The sequence below is a fragment of the Cetorhinus maximus genome, chromosome 24, assembly GCF_964194155.1.
Source record: "Cetorhinus maximus chromosome 24, sCetMax3.hap1.1, whole genome shotgun sequence".
In the NCBI taxonomy this organism is placed as follows: Eukaryota; Metazoa; Chordata; class Chondrichthyes; order Lamniformes; family Cetorhinidae; genus Cetorhinus; species Cetorhinus maximus.
The window spans coordinates 1,898,952-1,918,256 of record NC_135902.1 but is presented as its reverse complement, the minus strand read 5'-3'; the positions used below and the strand labels follow the sequence as shown (position 1 = coordinate 1,918,256).

At 44.6% G+C, this 19,305-nt stretch overlaps 1 protein-coding gene across 1 annotated transcript in view; it reads right to left on the bottom strand.

Annotated features, from left to right (window-relative positions):
• Positions 1 to 19,305, bottom strand: part of LOC144699602 (myosin-10-like) — a 157,494-nt gene that overhangs the window by 125,093 nt on the left and 13,096 nt on the right. Inside the window, exon 2 of the mRNA XM_078570656.1 lies at positions 16,516 to 16,884. Coding sequence (XP_078426782.1) covers positions 16,516 to 16,860 — 345 coding nt within the window. The 5' untranslated portion in view covers positions 16,861 to 16,884. The remainder of the gene's footprint in view (positions 1 to 16,515; positions 16,885 to 19,305) is intronic.

Below are 19,305 nucleotides of genomic sequence, written 5' to 3'. Positions count from 1 at the left end.
TCTACCTTCCCCTCCAAATTGGGAAGTATTAAGCTCAGCCTTGTACAAAGACAATGCCTCATCAGTAATTCTGCATTTTCTTTCTCCATGTCATCATCTTTTTAACCACAATTTAGCCTCAGCCTTCTTTTTGATTACTGTCGGCCAGACTTCTCTCTGATGCAATCTCAATTTGTCTTAGTTCATGTCATGAAGCTATTAACGTATATAATATTATTGGAAATATATGTTTTTAAAAAAGAGAGGTTTAGTCTGTGGGTGTGTCTTAATTGTATTAAAGCCAGCTAGCCTGGGTGCTTTGATGTGTACTAGTTTTGAATGCAAGAGACGGAGAGTGCATTTACATTTTTTGACTAGAGCATTCAAGAAGTGGGGTGAAATCTGGCACCTAGCTAGCAGAGACCAAGTAATATGTTTATATTACTAATGAAATTGGTACTATGAAAGGTACTATTATTAGAAGTGGAGTTCAAAGTGGCTGGTGATACAATGAGAATTCACATTCAATGAGTTGTGCTGGATATAACCAATAGTTTTTGTATGTGCAAGGACAGAGGCCAATGTAAGATCAAAGTTGCAAGCCTACAACTACCTCCTAGGAACCAAAGTGAAAGGAACTTCATTTTGAATTTGTACGGTGAAAATGCTTTGTCTGGTGTCTAGTTAAGTCTGTGGGTTTTTAAATAACTCAGCTTTACCACCTGCTGGGTTATAACAGTTCAGTAGTTGAGCTACTCAAGGCTTCATTATCTACTCACACCTTGTAAAGTTCTATATAAATAAAATTTTGCTTTCAAAGCCTCTTTAGCTTCATTCAGCTGATTCTTCAGCTCTTCTGCCTCCTTGTATCAGTTGGCTTCCTCCTAGAACTTGAACATTGCTGCGTCTTCTCTGGTTCTAATTTGTTCAGAGAGGTGTTAAATTCTTCCTGTTTCTCTTCTTACTTTTCCAGAGGCACAAACTTTGACCCGAGGGAATTTTGAGGTGTGTAAAGGTCTTTCAACAGGTTTTACTTGTTTTTTGCAAAAGTAACTCACTTCGTCTCCAACTCTGTCAGAGTCCCCTTGAGTTTCTTCTGCTGTTCTTCCATATCATTGTTTAAAAGAGTCTTCATTTATTCAGGTTGTTGAATCCTTACACCCTTTTTCATCCTGTTGCAGTCCTTGCACTCTCCAGGCTCTTTGAAGTACTTTGCCTTGTTCCTTTTTCAAGACAGGAACTCTTCCAGCTTCTTTTTGAAATCTCACTGGCCAATCAAGGTTAAATTTCCCTTAACCAATTTCGACCTAAAAGGCAGAGGGCCAAGCCTTCTAATACCATCACTGGTAGCTGTGCCACTTGGTCTATAACGAACAGTTACTTTTTTACTTGGGTTTCTTCACCTGTGTATGTTTTCAACTTGGCAGGCGTTCATTCCAAATGTAATTGTTGATCACCTTTATTTAAATATCTGAAAGTGCGTTCTCCTACTACACAGTGGTAGAAGCACTCATGTCTACTTCCATTTTTCATCATTTACCATTCATTTGCAGCATAACAAATATTGGTTCTCTTCCCAACTTTCATGTCAAATAATGAATAAATGTCAGAATTGGCTGTTTCGGGCTCTTTGACACTATAGACTTCATCGGACTTTGTTGTTTGGGAGCCTTTTTAAATCTCGCTTTGCACTCTATCATTGTGTCCATTTCTGTGGCAAAAATAGCATTCTAATTTAAATTGACAATCATTGGAAGACTGAAAGTTATTTTTAGATTTAGTTGCTAAGCTGCTTCCTCATTTTTCGGTTAGCAGGGGCTGTTTCCCGCTTCACGGCGTAGTCCCAGCTTATTGTGGCACTTTCGGCTGATTGTTTCAGCCAGATTTGGTGCACGGCGCTATTTTGTGCCCCTTGAATTGGTCGTGAATCCCTCACAGCTCTTTCCATCGCCAGCGCGATTTCTAACGCTTTCTTCAAAATCAAGATTCACTTTAGCCAGCAATCTTTGGTGAATAGCATCCTCTTGCACACCACATACTAAACGATCAGAGCATCTCATGTCATTCAAGGTTTCACAGAAATCACAATACTGTGTTAGTTTTAATTTCACCACGCAAGTAGCAATTCTCACACCCACGACTCTATCCTATGAATTGAACCTGAACCTCTGCTTTGTAACGGAGGGCTTGGGTTGAAAATGTCCCTTAACGAGGTCCACTAATTCACTGAAAGTCTTTGAGTCTGGGGCCCAGGGGGCTGTCAAGCTTCAAATTAAGCCAAGTCTCGCTCCCACAAACAGGAGAATCGCTCTCCGCTTTCCTCCCCTCGTGATTTCATTTGCTTGAAAGAAGAACACAAGACGTTGCATATATTGAGACCAATTGTCTGTGGCTGGCTCAAAGGGATCGATTCTGCCAAACTATGGCATTTCAGATGAGTATCTCATTTTAAAAAACAAACACTTAGATACTCACAAATCGCTGGGTGAGGTACAGCATCAAATCTGGATTTATCCTCGTCGCCAGTTTGTTATTGAGTTGATCTTCAGAAAAACTTTTCTTAGTGGAAACATTTGGTTTTATTTACAAGACGGCAGCAGCAACTACATCAAACTCCATAACTAAAAGAAGTGCTCCCCTGTAGAGGTTCCCCGCGCAGCTAACACATTGGTTTACACAGGTCATGTGATCTTAAAGCACTGGATTATTTTTTAAAGCTACAGTCCAACATTTCAAAAAAACTAATTACTACAGGGGCAAATGTCCAGTCTGTGGGGGTGGGGCCACCAGGAGGACAGCTGAATGCGCTGGTGCATACTGCATATGTGCGCTAATCAAAGTCCACAAACCAGGAAGTTGGTCTTCAAAGCAATGATTCGAAAATATAAAGCAAACAGCATTGCTGGCAAAGAGCCCAGGACGTGGGACAAATACCTCAATTATAGGACAGCCCCATAAAACAGGGACAGTTGGTCCCACTAGTACACCAAATCATAAATGTCACATCTGTCCAGGATTAACATCCATACCAAATTCACAACACCACGTAACTATTAACAGATTCCAACATTTATCTAGATATTGCCTTTTCTCTTTTGCTGGACAATTGAAACGAAAATGGAGAACAATTTTGCTGGAACTTGGGTGGGGAAAATCCACATGCATCAACACCTGAAAATATTTTTAAAATCTGTAAGACTATGTACCTTAAACTACAGAGGACTGGACATTCACAGTTCAAGAATAATGGCAGTCAGGCAGGGAAATAAACACCAAATACCAGCATACTGCTAGGCTAGAGATGGGAGAGAAAAGAGTTTGAAAATACACTGCTCGGCTCACTCATCAAAACACAGCCAGTTTCTGGTTTGCAGCCAATCTGGACGTTCAGATTAAACACGGTCTCCAGAGTCTTGAAGTTTCAATTCTATTGAGATTAATTACCCAAATTAAGCTAAACATGATAGTACTGTTTATAGAAGATTGCATAACTACCTTACGATCAAATCCATTAACATAGCACAAAGGAGTTTATGTTAACGTAAGCACATATGGCAGTATTGCATAAACATTCAACTGACTGCTCATTATCTGAAACAGTTTACGGAATGGTTACCAGTACCTAACCACTGCTTTGCTTTACCCAGTTAAGGCCTTCATTTGGGTCAGTTCATGAAGAGAATAATGATTTAAAAAGGACCTGCAATCATTGAATCAATCTTTTCAGCAGTGACTCATTCACCGTGGTGTATTCTGCACAACCGTGTCATCCAAGCATGAAATCAAAACTTCACGTTGAGAGACTAGAGTTTAGATTTACATTTATATTTTCCCACTTTACTGAGCCCCCTTCACATCCACCATTGAACCCACTGTTTTAGAAGGAAGTCCCCTGTATTAAGCCTAGACAAATTGCTCATCAGGACACGGTTCAGTCTGAGAAATGAGGAAGCCTAAATATACAAAGGCGGCTTCAGCTGTCAGTTATTACTTAAAATCTAGAATCAGCAAACCGAAAGGAGAGAGGAATTCTGCAGTACATGACTGCCATAGTGGATGGTTAAAAGGCCATTCAATCAGGTCAGAACAAAGGTTCAACTACAAAAGCATCAGTGAAAGAGATTAAACTTAGGGACCGTGAAACTAAACTCATACTCAGGCTCCAAAAATCATCAGATAGGATTCAGGCATTGAAAATAAAATAACTGTTGATGCTGCCTTACTATCTGTGGTACCCGCTAACTAGCCAGACAGCAGTGTACGAAAGGAAAAGTGTGCTTACAGTTGCATTTTTTAAAAAGCAGATTTTGCAGATAAGTTTTCCTGTTGTCTAACTGGTGTTGTTTTGTTAAGCACAGATACAGTGACAACCCTGATCTTTACAAGGAACAATGTTTATGCGGCTAATCAGGAACACTAGTGCAGAGTGCATTGGTCTTCATCAACAGGAATTCAAAAACTAACTTAGCTCATTAATTCAGTTAAAAAAGGCAGTCCGTCAATCTCCTTTCCACAGTGGATCAATTCTGTAGAAGTTGCCTAGCGAGTTAAAAAGAACTTCACTTTTTTAAAAAAAAATACAAAAGCAGCCACCCGAGAGTTAATTCACCCACCACATAAAAAGCACAATTGGCAACTATTGTTGATCTAATGGGCTAACTGGAAAGGAAAGCCTGACACAGCAAGTTTTTCAAAAAAGTGAATTTTTCAATTATGTGCTTTATGATTAAGATTTAATTAGTTTTCACATCTTGCTTTGACACCCACTTTGCAGAAGACTTCCAGAAGATTTATTTATTTTTTTATATACATGTGTTCATGGAATGCACACATCACTGGCTGGGCAGCGTTCATCACCCATCCCCAACTGTCCCGAGGTGGTGGTGGTGAGCTGCCTTCTTGAACTGCTGCAGTCCATGTGGTGTTGGTACACCCACAGCGCTGTTAGCAGTGAGTTCCAGGATTTTCACCCAGCCATAGAAAAGTCAGGGTAGTGCATGATTAGGATGGAAACATGAACGTTATGTTTTCATTCACCTGCTGTCCTAGTTTTTCTAGGTGTTAGAGGTTGCAGGCTTGGAAGGTGTTGTCAAAGGAGCCTTGGTGAGTTGCTGCAGTGCACCTTGTAGATGGTACACCTACAGTGGAGGGAGTGAATGTTTAAGATGGTGCAGAGATGCCAAATCAAGCAGGTTGCTTCATCCTGGATGGCATCGAGCTTCAAGTTTTGTTGGAGCTGCACTCATCCATCACACTCCTGACGTGTGCCTAGTAGATAGTGGACAGACTTTGGGGAGTCAGGAGGAGAGTTACTCGCTGCAGTCTCTGATTGAGTTGGGAAGCACCACCACTGGGCCTTTTGGTACAGCCCATCAAATGCTGACCACTGGGGGTGCAGAAACCTTCCTGCAGTCAGGGTTTCATCCCAATCTCTAACTGGGAGAGAAGAATAGGCAATTTTTTTTTTAATATAAATGCTATCTTCCAATCGTGGCACTGAGTATAGCTGCACAGGTGCCCCCAGGCCTAAACTTAAAGCAAGATCCACAAATTATTTTAAATTAATTGCACAGTATGTTCTTGTATTGCAGGGAAGGCTCAAATCTGCAACAATTAACTATTGTTGAACTACTTCCAAGGGAAACTGCTGATTAGTAACCAGTCTACAGACAGCATCTCCAATCACCACCAGTTTCTAATACATCCTATCACTTCCTCCTTCTGTACTGATCTAGCTCTCCACTTCCAATGCATCTATACTATTGGCCTCAACCGCTCCATGTGATAGCAAGTCCCACATTCTCAGCATTTTCTTGAATAAGCTTCTTTACTGGATTAGTAAATCATTATCTGGAAGGCCACATTACTTTGAAAAACTCTTGACTGACAACCCACGTTCTTTCCTTAAAATCCCATTAAACAATAATTGACTATTTTGAATGGGATTGGTGACATGAGCTCACCTTACCTCTCTCAAGATATTAGTTCCGCGAGTTAAATACTAATCCTGCATGAGCAAACTACGGTTTTAGTTACAATTCTTAATGGTTATATAGGAAGCAATGACAGCACCATTAGCAATTCATCAGTAGGTGCCAGAGAGATGAGGTGCAATTCCTGGCCTGCACTGCAGTTTTCCCAGGCAGCCTACTCAACAAACAAAGCCGACAGCACCAGGCACAAACGGCCCAATATTTGGCACTTTGCATCAATTGTTAAGGATTAGCAAGCAGTGAATGCCCATGGCACCACACCCACCCAGACAAACATGAAGGATCCCCATTACAGCAGGTTTCTAAATATAAAAGAAAACGAGGAAAAAGGAGGATAGAAAGATTAGACAATAAAGAATATTCAGTAGTAAACAAGCCAGTATTACCAGGCTGATGTCCAGAATGTATTTTCTTTAAAAATGAGTTTAGCAATGTCCTGAAAAATGTTTACATGAGAGAAAAATACAACAGAACTGCTACTGCAGTCAATAAAGCAACTCAAACAAGGATCACGATAATTATTTTGTCGTTACCTCAATATTATTCAGGATAAGAATTTACAGCTCTCCCATTAGTCATGTGGTAATTTGCATGGCAACAGGGGCACTAGCCTCTGCTAGGTGCTGAGTGAAATGTCAGGCTTCCTATTCAGGGTACCCATTGGGGTACCCATTGTTCTCCAGTTGACAATGATCCACGGCAAGAATACAATCTGACATACCCATGCCCCTCCCCCCAAATCTAAAACAGTTTACAGGAAAGCATGGTCTAAACACAAATTACCATTTGGGAGAGGTTCAAGACTCCAGCTCCTGCAATTAGGGGAGAATGACAGAATAAAGCTTCCTAAATGGATCCAAGTTCTTCATTTCTAATGTAATAAACTGATCGTTTACTGAACTGTTTGTCACTGGTACAGAATTGATCTCCTTTGCAAGGAAAATATATTTCCACTCATTTATTCCAATAATTATTCCTCATTAGTTTCAGGGGTGACTTTTCAGCAAATCAAACTCCTGACTCTCCATGACCTGAATTGGTGAAAACAGTCATTACTCCCGCTCAATTATTGGGCAACCTCACAGCAAGATGAAGGAAACTAGAAATGTTGCAGAGATGGTGACACACTAAGATTCATGTGCATGAATTAGTTGTAGTCCTTACACCAAACAGTGATAATTGGTACAGAATGATTCAACTAGTTCAGCTACTGATGTGCCACCGGTTAAATATGGCAAAAGGCCAACCTTACTTATACTCAAGTCCTTCATTCAATATTGTCCCATGAATTTATTTCATGGCAGAGTAACAAACAGCCTCATTCCCAAATGCCAGAAAACTCAAAAGCTAAGTCATTAATTTGCTATTATTGGTATCACATGGCATGCTTCAGAAAACATTTTACAACATTAAAGCGTTGGGGGGGGGGCGGGGGGGGGGAGAGAAATGAGGAGTCAGTCAGGGTTCCTACTCCGTTATTACCAAATGATTCATTGCCACCAAACAGGTCACAGAACTAGATAACTAAACAAGTAACAGAGATTTATAGTTATTTAAAAGCTTAATTATTGTTTGATCTTGAAATAGAGGAACACCAGTTAACCACTAACTCTGAACCTGGAACAAAAGATTTCCAGCCAACATTTTATACCAGCTTGCTGTTAATTTTTTTTTTTTAAAAAGGAGGAACACACTGGTGGGTTCAGGAGAAACAAAAAGTATCAAAATCAAATTAAACTGTTTCATCGGGAATGAACAAGAAGAATTAACTAGTATTTTATATAGTACCTTTCACAGCTCGAGGATGTTCATGAGCATTTTATAATCATTGCATTACTTTTGAAGTGCAGGCAATATTATTTTAAGAAACTCACAAATCAATGCTTCTTAAATTGTTTTTGGCCTACCAAACAAGCACGTAATCTGGAAACCTAAAGTGCTTATGACATTAAGGGAGATTGTCGTTTTCCTAAATGGAGATATTAAAACGCACAGACCTCCAGTTTCCACCCGCACTGTTTTTAATCAGCGCAAGTGGTGCAAAAGATCAAATTCCAAGTACAGATTTCATTCCAAACAATTCTGGCTCTTTGATCGATATGAATGGTGGTAGCAGGCCCCACCCCCACACCCCCAGGGTGGATTAACCACCATCTTAAGGAGCTTTATTTTAATTTTATTCGTTCACGGGTTGTGGGTGTGACTGGCTAGGCCAGCATTTATTGCCCATCACCAATTGCCCTTAAGGCGGTGGTGAGCTGCCTTCTTGAACCGTTGCAGTCCATGGGGTGTAGGTACACCCACATTGCTGTTAGGGAGTTCCGGGATTTTGACCCAGCGACAGTGAAGGTTCAGCGGGCAATTCCTTCAAATAGTTTCAATAATTGGGCTCATATTCAGGCCTTCAATTAATTTCAAAAATGGTTATTCACAGGTGGTGGATTGACACCAACTTGAAAGCGTTAAGTTTTAGTGATAAATTTGACATAATTAGTTGAAAATGGGTTTATCAAGTTACCACACAAATTGAGGAATAAACAAAACAAAGATTTCTTTTCAGATTTTAAAACACTGCCTAACCGTGTTCACTCACGTTCGATGTGTAAATGAACAGGCGGGGAAAAAATTCAAAATGGTCACAATCTGCAGCAGAAATCACGAATGAGACAAAACTGAAAACGTTCCCCACGTACTTCCAGAAGTGAGATTGAAACTCCTTACTCGCTGAATTGGTGTCTTTATGCTCAATGCCAGTGCTGGATAGTGGAACCTCTTTACCAATTCTCTCAGCTAGTGTCACATACTTCAGGTCAAAATGTTCTCTGCCCCAACCATGCTTACCCTAGTATCAGAATACCGAGGCTACTACACATCCTTGTCACCTCCCTTATTCTCCCATCTCCATTCTTTTTTGCTCAAGTGAGGTTGGTAAATTTGCTTGTGTCAAATTATGGCCAATTGATCAGTTAGGAACACCACAATCCAGGTGAAACCCTACACCCAGAGGACCTTTACTCCACTAGCCTGGACTAAACTCAAACCTAGATATCAGAGGCAGAAAGATAATTCCGAAAACACTAAGGCCGGAATTTCCTGCTCCTGTTGGCATCGGACATCGTGGTGGGCATGAGGGGACAATATGGCGAGAAGGCCAACAGAAGAACAAATCGGTTTGCGAAACCAGTTTGCGATCGCCCGCTCCGCCCGTCAATGTTGAGCTCCACTTCCTGCCATCCAACGTTGGCAACTTAAACTTTAATGCATTTGCATCTAGTCATTGTGGCTGCTTGCAGGAATCCTCCTCCCTGCCTCCACCACATCAAACTTACCGCCCCACGTCAGCGTGACCTCAGGATGGTGAGATTTACGATCACCATGCGCCAGGTGAGCTGCGAGGTGAGCACACGCAACCTCGCGCAGCAATTGCGAGGATCGACTGTAGGACATCAGGAAGAGGCACCGTGTACTCGGTGCAGGAAAATCGGGCAAGTCGCTTTCTCACAGCTGGGCCTTCAGTGTGGTGCTGGGGCAAGGGCTTCAGCAGTGGCGGGGGGGGGGGGGTGCAAGGCAGCACGGACTGACGGAGGTACACAAGCACACACCCGGGGGTGGGGGTAGCAGCCACATGCTTGGAAAAAGCTTGTCCAAAAAAAAAGTGAGCGTTCTTCTGCAGCCTAGATCAGCTGCAGCTCCATCGACATTCCTGGAGTTGGGCCTCTGAAGTTTTTCAAGCAACAAAAGCATGAAAGTGCCACCAAATGCTCTAGAACTTTTCACCCCTCGGGCACAGACTAAATTAATGTGTGTTTTCGGGGGCAGTAGAGCAATTAGCCGACTGGGCAAGTTGTACAATCCCCTTGAGAAAGGGGACCATTGCACAGTCACTGGTGGAGATGCTCAAAGCCCCTTGCAATGTCTTTAAGGTTTGGACCAGTATTCATTGTGGTTCAAGCGAACAGCAGTGCAGGTTCGGAGACTCACCTGCACTGAGAGCACAGCATGCAGTCCAATGGCTGAAGCTGCCGCCAATCCATCAAGTGGAGGGAGACGGAGGTGGGAGGGGTTTCACACAGCACTCTGACCATCCAAGTGGCCAGCGTGCAAGGGGCAAGAGGTCATCCTTAGGACACATGCATCTCTGATCCTAAGAACATCAGGATCATGGAGTCTGGTGATTTAGTGGGATTCCTCATGGCTTACAGGGAGCAGAGAAGGGTGCAAAGGCATCTGGCTTGCCGGCAGGAGGAGCACCACCCTCAAGATGGTTTGGCAGGACCTCCTGCTCAGGCAGATAGATCCACAGTCATCCATAGGCACCTCGCTAGACTCAGGTTCTATAGATGGCACTGGTGTTTCCTGCAGATGACAGGACCAGTGTTGCTGAAGTCTACACAAGTCACCGGCTGCAGGATTTGGCACTATGGGCACATGGAGGGTATCCACTGCCAATGGGTATGAAAATGACCAAGGCACTCAATTTTTACACTAGTGGCTCCTTCCAGGGCCCCATGGGTGACTGTGCAGGATCCTGCAAGCCTCCTCTCGCGTGCATCCAGGTCACAGACGTAATCTTCGCAAAGGCACAAAACTGTGTGTATTTCACCCGGGATCAGGAAAGCCAGGAAGCAAGACCGCTGGGATTTGCGCAGATCTCTGGTTTCTACAGGTGCAGGGTGCCATCAACTGCACTTAGATCTCTGTGGCAACAAGAAGTCCACTACGTCAGCCACAAGGGCTTCCACTTGCTGAATGTCCAGCTGGTCTGCAACCACCACAAACACACCCTGCAGGTCTGTGCACAATTCCCAGGGAGCGTCCATGACTCCTACATCCTCAGCAGGTCTCACATCCCTGACATCTTCCAGGGTCCAGAGAGGCTGCAGGGTTGGCTCCTCAGGGAGGAGGGCTATCCACAGAGGATGTGGCTGATGATGCCTGTGCAGCAGCCTCAGACTGCAGAGTGAGGATACGAGGCTCATGCTGCCACCCAGACTAGGGTGGGGAAAACAATAGGTATTGTGAAAATGAGGTTCCGGTGCCTCGACAGGTCTGGTGGAGCACAATACAGTCCCCAGAGGGTGTCGCACATCATCGTCACTTGCTGAGTGCTACACAACCTGGTGCTGCAACAGGGAGGGGGCCTGGCTGAGGAGATAGAAGAGCTTCAAAGTCTCCTCCAGTGAGGAGGACGAAGGGGATGGGGGCGATGAGGTCCTCGAAGGCAAGGATGCCAGTGATGAGGCCATCACACTGGCCAGACAAGGCAGGCATGCTCAGGGGGCCCTCATAGCCGCAAGGTTCGTGGAGGATGACGACAAGGTGCAGTGAGGGCAGTCCCAACATCCTCATTTTGCATCTGTGATGTTTGACTCATGCGGCTGATGGCAGTACATATCCTCAGTGCTCAGGCTCACATCACTGAGATGCAGCGGAGGCCGTTAAGAGTCACTGGATTCCAGGAGGATGGCCACCACATGCAGTGAGGACACTCCATAGATCTTCACATAGCCTCTGAATGTCTGACTACTGTGTAGCCAAGGGAAGCTCGCTTGCACTCTGATCAGGGTCATACCACGGAGACACAGCTGTGAAACTTTAAATGTACCTGACCCTTCAGCAGCATTCACCACCACCAAACACAGATGGAGATGGGGGTCAGCCCCACCTGAAAGGTGCCGAGACCAAGGAGAATGAGAGAACTTTGACGCCTGTCCACAACATTCTGGCAGCAATGACCAGCACTGCCGAGGTGCAGGCATCATTGATGTGTCCAGTGAATGTGAAGCCAAACCACCACTTTGCTCTGAAGGTTACACACCATCTCAGCCCAGGGCCTCTTCCCTGTGCACTTACCTTTATCTTGCACAGGAACCAAGGTTTCACATCTGGATGACATGAACACTGATCATAAGGAGCCATAGGCAGGGAGACATTCTTGGGAGCTTATTGACAATAGTGAACATTAAGTACAAGTGATTAACACCCATGCTCAGGCTGTGCAACTACGTCTTCTTAACATTCCTAATCTTGCTGCTACATCTTGGTGCTCCCCCAACATCCACAACGGAGATGGAGGCAACCTGCTGACTGCTACACTCTGTGATGACCTTGACGGGAGTCCTTTGAAGGGCTGAGACCAGTAGCGCCCCAGCTACTTTGGGTATCCTGATGTGAGCCAGGTGCACTCTCAGCCTGTGGAGTTGGAGATGATGGGCAAACAGGGAGAGGGGATTTGGATTGACTGGACATTCCCAAAAAGTCATCTGGGTCTAGGCCCCAGGATGTCGAGCTCCTAATCCTCCTCCCTATGGGTGCCCAGAGGCCCCTGGCTGACTCCTTGAGAAGGGGAAGCTGGAATGAGATTGAGTTGCCCTGTATCCCTCTCAGGTTGACACTGTTGGGAGGTCAACTATGGCATCAGCAATGGAGTTCAGCTTGCACAGCAGTGCAGGACTGGTGTCCTGGGCCAAGGTCTCCATGGCAGCCACCATCCTGCCAGGGTTGACCTCGGTGCCTCAGCATTGCCGGCGCTATCACCTCAGACTGAAGGCAGATGGACTCCACCATTGTGTCTTGTAATAAGTGCACTAGGCATCCCTTCCTGATGTTCCTGTGATTGTCTCTGCAGCTCCAACAACTGATCGAGGACCAAGTCCAGAGGCTCATCTGACTCAGACCCTGCAGATTCCTGGCCTCCAGCAGTCCTCAGTGCTGGAGATCTCAGATGTCCCTGCCTCCACCTCCTGTGGAACAGACTGTGCACTGTGCTCAGGAAGTGAACCCGAGCCTGTTCTAAATCTAGGTCCCACCAAGTTGGGTATTGCTTTGCTGGTGGAGGGTATGGGTGAGTGCCGTGACGGTACTGCCCTTAGGGCATTAGGGTCCTCATCCAAGTGCTCCTGGTGCTGGGGTCCCAGTCAAGGTTGCCTGAGAGTGACGCGGCAAAGAAAGGAGGGAGAGATGATTAGCACTTGGCAGCTGCATTATACACAGAACAGTGGACTCAGTAGCACTGAGGGGGAGATCGCGTGGTGCAGGACCTATATGTGGATGCTTCCTGCCAGCCTCACTGTCACCACAGGAACAGTCCAGGTCCTCTCCAGCCAGCTCCAAATCACAACTCTCGGGGGCGGGGGAGAGAGCACTGTCTCTGAATGAATTAATAATTAATTAATTATGCCCTTGGCCATACAGTAGTCAGTATTCCTGTCTCTTGAGCTGGCAATGTGAGAGATGCCAGTGAATGCATGGTGGGATCGAGTAGGTGAACTGAGGTTGATGAAATGGTTGACTTACCCTGAGATCATTCATCCATTTTCTACACCGAATGGCTGACCCCTTCTGTGCTACATTGGTACTGACCACCTCTGCCATGTCTCCCAAGCCGGAATGGTGAGACCAATGGGCCTCCTGCAGTCAGAGTGGACGCACAGGACATTGTGACGGGCCTCCACAGCATCCAAAAGGCTTTTGGGGCCATGTCTTCACTGTAGGTCCAGCGGAGCGATGGGTGCCAATGCGTTTGGAAGGGTGGTGGGGCTGTCGGGCGCCTTGGCAGTGGGGCTCGGTGCTTACGGAGCACACGGTAAGTCTACCCTCCACCTCAGCCTTACCGACTCACCTGAGTTTACAGCGGGAAACCTGCGTGTAGGCCCCGGTGGAAGGAATGGACAGGAGAGCCCTTGACCCCCCCTCCCATTCTGGGATGCCAATGGGGTTGGGCAGTCTTGATTCATTCACCCCCTCAGCCCCAACCTCCCAGCATCTGCCCCACTCCTTCAACTTTGAAGCTGGATGAGTGAGTGCCAACAGGCTGCTCGACTGTGGGAGCATCACAGTTCCCCATATACCCAACTTCCCCCCCCTCCCTCCTCCCAATTCTGCAGCCTCACTTGCAGGTGACCAGGAGCCCTGTGGGTGACTCCAGCATTTGAATCCCCCTCTCCTTACACCTGAAATTGGATAGTGACTGCCCACTAGCTATTTGACTGTGAAGGCATCACTGCTTTCTCATTATTTAGCCCCCATCCTGCAACCTCACCAGAAGTTGGACCCCTGTAGGTGACTCCAGGACCAGAATTCGCCCTCCTTACATCCGAAATTAGATAGCGATGGCGTACTGGATGTTTGACTGTGGGGGCATCACAGCTACCCCCCTGCAACCTCCCCCCTGCCCCCCCTTGACCCCCTGCCAAGGTAGCAATTAGGTGCCGGATTCCTGTAGTTGACTGCAAAACCAGGACCCCCTTCTTACAGCTGAAACTGGATAGTGAGTGCACCCCGGATGTTCGGCTGTGGGTACGACAGCGCAACTGCACCATCCTCTTCTCGCTTGTCTGGCAGGATCGCCGGTAGGAGCCGGAGCCTTGCAGGTGACTCCAGGACCAGAACCTTACAGCTGAAACCAGATAGTGATAGTGTTGGACTCGTGGGTGTTCGTACAGCCATCCTCTCCTCACTCTTCTGGCAGGGGTTGGCGGGTAGCAACCAGGAGCCGAGACCATGTTTGGCTTTATTTTGCCATCCTTAGTCCTGCAGTCTCAGGGCTATAATCCCCAGGTGTTTGATTTTTAACCAGTTCACCCCCCCCTCCATTTGGGTGGAACTCTTTCTGAGGCAGATGAATTCAAACCACCTGCTCCAGAGACTCGAGCCCACTCTCTGGGCTAACACCTCAGTGCGCTGTTGTAACGTGAATGCCTCGTTTGAATCTGCCTCCACCACCCTGTCAGGCAGCGCATTCTGGAGCCTAACCACTCCCCGCGCACCACCACTTTCTCAATCACTGTAAATCGGTATAGTCTGGTTATTGACCCTTCTGCCAAGCAGTTTCTCCCCCCTCTACTCTGTCTGGACCCCTTGTGACAGAACATGGGAAGCAGGGGCAGGAGTAGGCCATTCGGCCCATCGAGCTTGCTCTCCCCATTCAACCAGATCATGGCTGCTCATCTACCACTTACGCCATTTTGCCACTGTACCCATCTCCTTTGATGTCATTGGTCTCCAGAAACCTATCAATTTCTGTCTTGAACATGCTCCATGATTCAGCTTCCAACACCCTCTGGGGTAGAGAATTCCAAAGCTTCACCACCCTGAATGAAGAAATTCCTCCTCATCTTGGCCTTAAATGCCCTACCCCTTATCCTGAGATTATGCCCCCTGGTTTTAGACTTATCGGTCAGAGAAAGCATCTTATCCATGTTCGCAATGTCACGACCTGTAAGAAAGTTTCTTTAAAAAAACTCAAGGGACCACATTACAGGAAGGACGTAATAGCTCTGGAGAGAGTGCAGAGGAGGTTTACAAGAATGTTGCCAGGGTTAGAAAAGTGTAGCTACAAGGAGAGATCGGATAGGTTGGGGTTATTTTCCTTAGAACAAAGAAGGCTGAGAGGTGACTTGATTGAGGGGAAATAGATAAAGTGGACAGGATAAAATTGCTTCCCTTGGTGGAGAATACTAGAGCCAGGGGACATAGATTCAAGATAAGTGGCAGAAGGTGTAGGGAGACATGAGGAAGAACCTTTTTTACGCAGAGGGTAGTGGGTGTCTGGAGTTCGCTGCCCAAGTTGGTGGTAGAGGCAGAAACTCTAAACTCTTTTAAAAAAGTACCTGGATCTGCACCTTAAGTGCTGTAAGCTGCAGGGCTATGGGCCGGGTGCAGGAAGGTGGGATTAGAAAGGGCACCTGAGTGTCCTCGGGCTGGCATGGACAAGATGGGCCGAATGGCCTCCTTCTGTGCTGTAACTTTTTTTTCTATGGTTCTATGGAGCAGTCCTGGGCTGCAGGCATTGAGAACTGTGCACGTGACTGTAGTTTAAATATGGCACCTGGCATGAGGAAGCAGCAAGGTAACGGTGTGGCGGGCAAATCAGAGGCCAGCAATCCAGTGTGTGTTCCCTGTGGCTGCATAATTTGGAGGCCGGAAGGCGACGATACAGCACGAAGAGCCACCATTGCAGCCGGTAGGTAAACCATTGTTTCTCATACTCAGTGCAATTCTGGGACAATTCGGCCCCAAGTCTCTGTACTGGAGACATGTTTTAGCAGAGCTGGTAACCACTGGATGAATCAGCTTTTCCAGCAGCAATCAGACAGGAAAGTGTTGGTAAAGCTCATTGCAAGAATGCAAAATTAGAGGACAAATAAGTGTGTATTAAATAAAATATACAGCTTCAAATTAAATAATGCCCAAGAATGCAAAATTCAGCTCATCGATCAAGTTAATATAAGTTTTTTTTTAAGTATCCTCATATTCTGAAGAATCAAATAATATTCATAAATACATATCACATATACACTTCTACTTGAGGGGGGATTGGCAATATTCCAAATAATTACTATTGGACTTTGGAGGGGTAAAAACAACACTGGCTTCTCTAATTTAAACACTGCCCATCTGCCTATCACAACTTCCCTCAAAGGGAATAGGAAGATCACAGATTTCCATGCAACCTGCTCCATATAGGCAAGCCGACAGTCAGAGTGCAAAAAACAGCTTTTCACTTTAATTTGTGCAAACACATTAAGCGTTTGAAACTTACATAAATCAAACCAGAGTAGTATCTATCCTTCAAATTGTGCAAGACTGAGGCTTCATTCAAGCACGTTAACTCAGCCATGTCTTCCACCTTAGAGAACTTGGGTGGATTCATCTTCTGAATGTCATCCTTGTTGACTAGAGCCTTCTTGCCATTCTCCATCAGCTCCACCACCACCTCATCGCCTCGCTCCTCTCGGATGCTAGCAGCCTCAAAGCCATGGCGATCGGATGGCACCCACACCAATTTCTTCGCTGTCCAGTCAGCTTGAGTGGCAGGGTTGTAAACCAGAGCCCTGTCCACAAAGAGATACCTCTCCGGGTCTTCCTGGGCGCTCCGCTGAGCCATCAGAAATCAAGTGGCCGACTTTACCTGCAGTAAATAGAAGACACATTGAAGTTAGCATCCATGAATCCTGAGGTCATTTTAATTTTTTTTAATAGTCCTAAAGCCTGAGGGGTGATTAATATACAAAGACAAGGACCATAAGAGCCTTGATTTCAAGGTGGAACAAATTCATCTGAAACATCCGTACAACTATTTACTTTGGATCAGAATGAAAAATGGGGGTGGGGGGGCAGAAATGTTAACTTTGTGCACCAATCAGGCTTAAGGATATCGTAAATTAAGAAAATACTGACAATTTAATAAATTCTCTTCTATATACCGTGCTCACGCTACGTATGCACACATACTTTGCATTAGTATTTGCAGGAAAAGGGAAGGAAAGGTTGCATGAACAGAAAATGGAAAAAGCCAAAATCTGTTTTGACATAAAAACAGAGAAGTACCCTGTAGTCACTGAACTTGGGATTTCGGGTCTTAAAAATAAGGAAGCAACAAGTGTCCGATACAAAGGCGAGGAGCTGGTGTAAATAAAGCAAAAATGTTGCAGGTCAGTTCCTTTGAATTATGGGTCAGTTACACATTCTAGGTCAAAATTAGAAGGATCAATGGTAGTTCCGAGTTCTTAAATTTATCACATGTCAGAGGCTCAGTTTTTAAAAGAGAAGAATGTATCCTTCAACTGCTTATTACAGCTATATTACCACCCTATAAAAACTCCAGCAAGAGCCATTGCATTCAGGACAGGAGGAGCACAGTACATCCAATTAATGTCAAATATTTTCAGGTGACTAATACCTTTTGAAATGTCATAGGACAGCATTTTCCATTGGGAAATGGTTTAATAGATGAATAATTTAGGCGACTACTTGTATTAATTCAACACAGTAATTGGTATGCAACACAATGGGAGAATGAAGGACAATTACATCAGATCAATGGTGGCAGACGTGAGCCACTTGTTATCAGATGGCTACAAAAATCTCAACATCTCTCTTTAGGCAAGTGCACAGAAATGTCGCAGGATATGATCACCACTAGGTACCTCCAGTATGCTTTGTGGGTACTTTGAACTGTTACTAAAATCAAGCAGGATATAGATCTGTGTTGCATTGACTTTAGAGAATTTTTCTGCTTTTGAGAAATGATAAAGTGGCACCTAATTGCCTAAAATAAAGTAGCACCCCGACACTATCCAACTCCACCATCATCTCTCAGTCTCGCTACTATCAATGAACAAACGGCCAGTTCTGCCAGTGTCATTCAAGACTGTTCAACAGCAAGCTGCTATAACTTGCCCATCACACTGCTTCAATGGCAACTGTACAGTTTCCTTCCTTACAATAGAGCAAGGTAAATTTTAAATCTCATTTAAAGTGGTTCTATTGAAGCAAGCACCTGAGATGCAACTCTAGGTTTCATGGCAGCTTCATATCAATAACCTGATTAGTGTCTATCAAAACAAAATTATATGAAGTGATGCAATAAGTCAAAACCAGTAAATCTGAAGCTATAATACATGCTCAAAATGTTCTTACTGTGAGATCAGTGACAAGCTTGGTATGTCCTTTGGCTCCAAAGCAAGCTTTAAAAGATTTAAGATAATACAATACCAACTGTGAAGTGTCCATACACTCCATTTTGTTAATTGCACCAATAATTATCAACCTTAAAAAAAGTGGATACTACATTCTACAACAATGTGGAATTGCTCTGATGGTAGACAGAGTAGTCAAGGAATTTCAGCAGTAATTTATTCAAAAGCAAAATGCTGGAGATCTGAAATAAAAACAAAGTTCTGAAAAATTCAGCTGTTTTGGCAGCATCTGTGGAAAGAGAGAGTGTTAATGTCTGGAGCACAATATGACTCTTCTTCAGAACTAAAATCTAACTGAATTGTGTTTTACCTTGGGGTTCCACACTGTCTACTTAATCTGCTGCACTGAATTTTCCCACTTGACCAAGAGTACATTTATATCATATCCAAGATCCTCAACTATACTGCATGTTAACAATACTGAACTTGTATTAAAGTTGAAGCATACGGACTAATCATCTAAACAGAATATTAGGAACCAATGATGTTTTCAATGCTCCAAATTGTGTACAGCAAGATGAATATGTAAGTAATCAAAGTCAAGATTTTCTACACTGCTTTTTCTCTAAGCAGGAGATGTGAAAAATAAAGTTACTGTACTTTAATGCTTTCTATATGTTAGAAGTGATTACACACTTGCACCCTTGAATAAAAATTAAACATTTCCTGTAGGTTAGATTTAGAAAGTTATTCATGCCCCAATTTTCCCACCTCAAGTGCATAATGCAAGAATGATCCATCTCCCTTTTAAATCCATTAAGTTTCTACTAGAGGCCATAAGACATAGGAGCAGAAATTAGGCCATTCGGCCCATCGAGTCTGCCCCGCCATTCAATCATGGCTGATAAGTT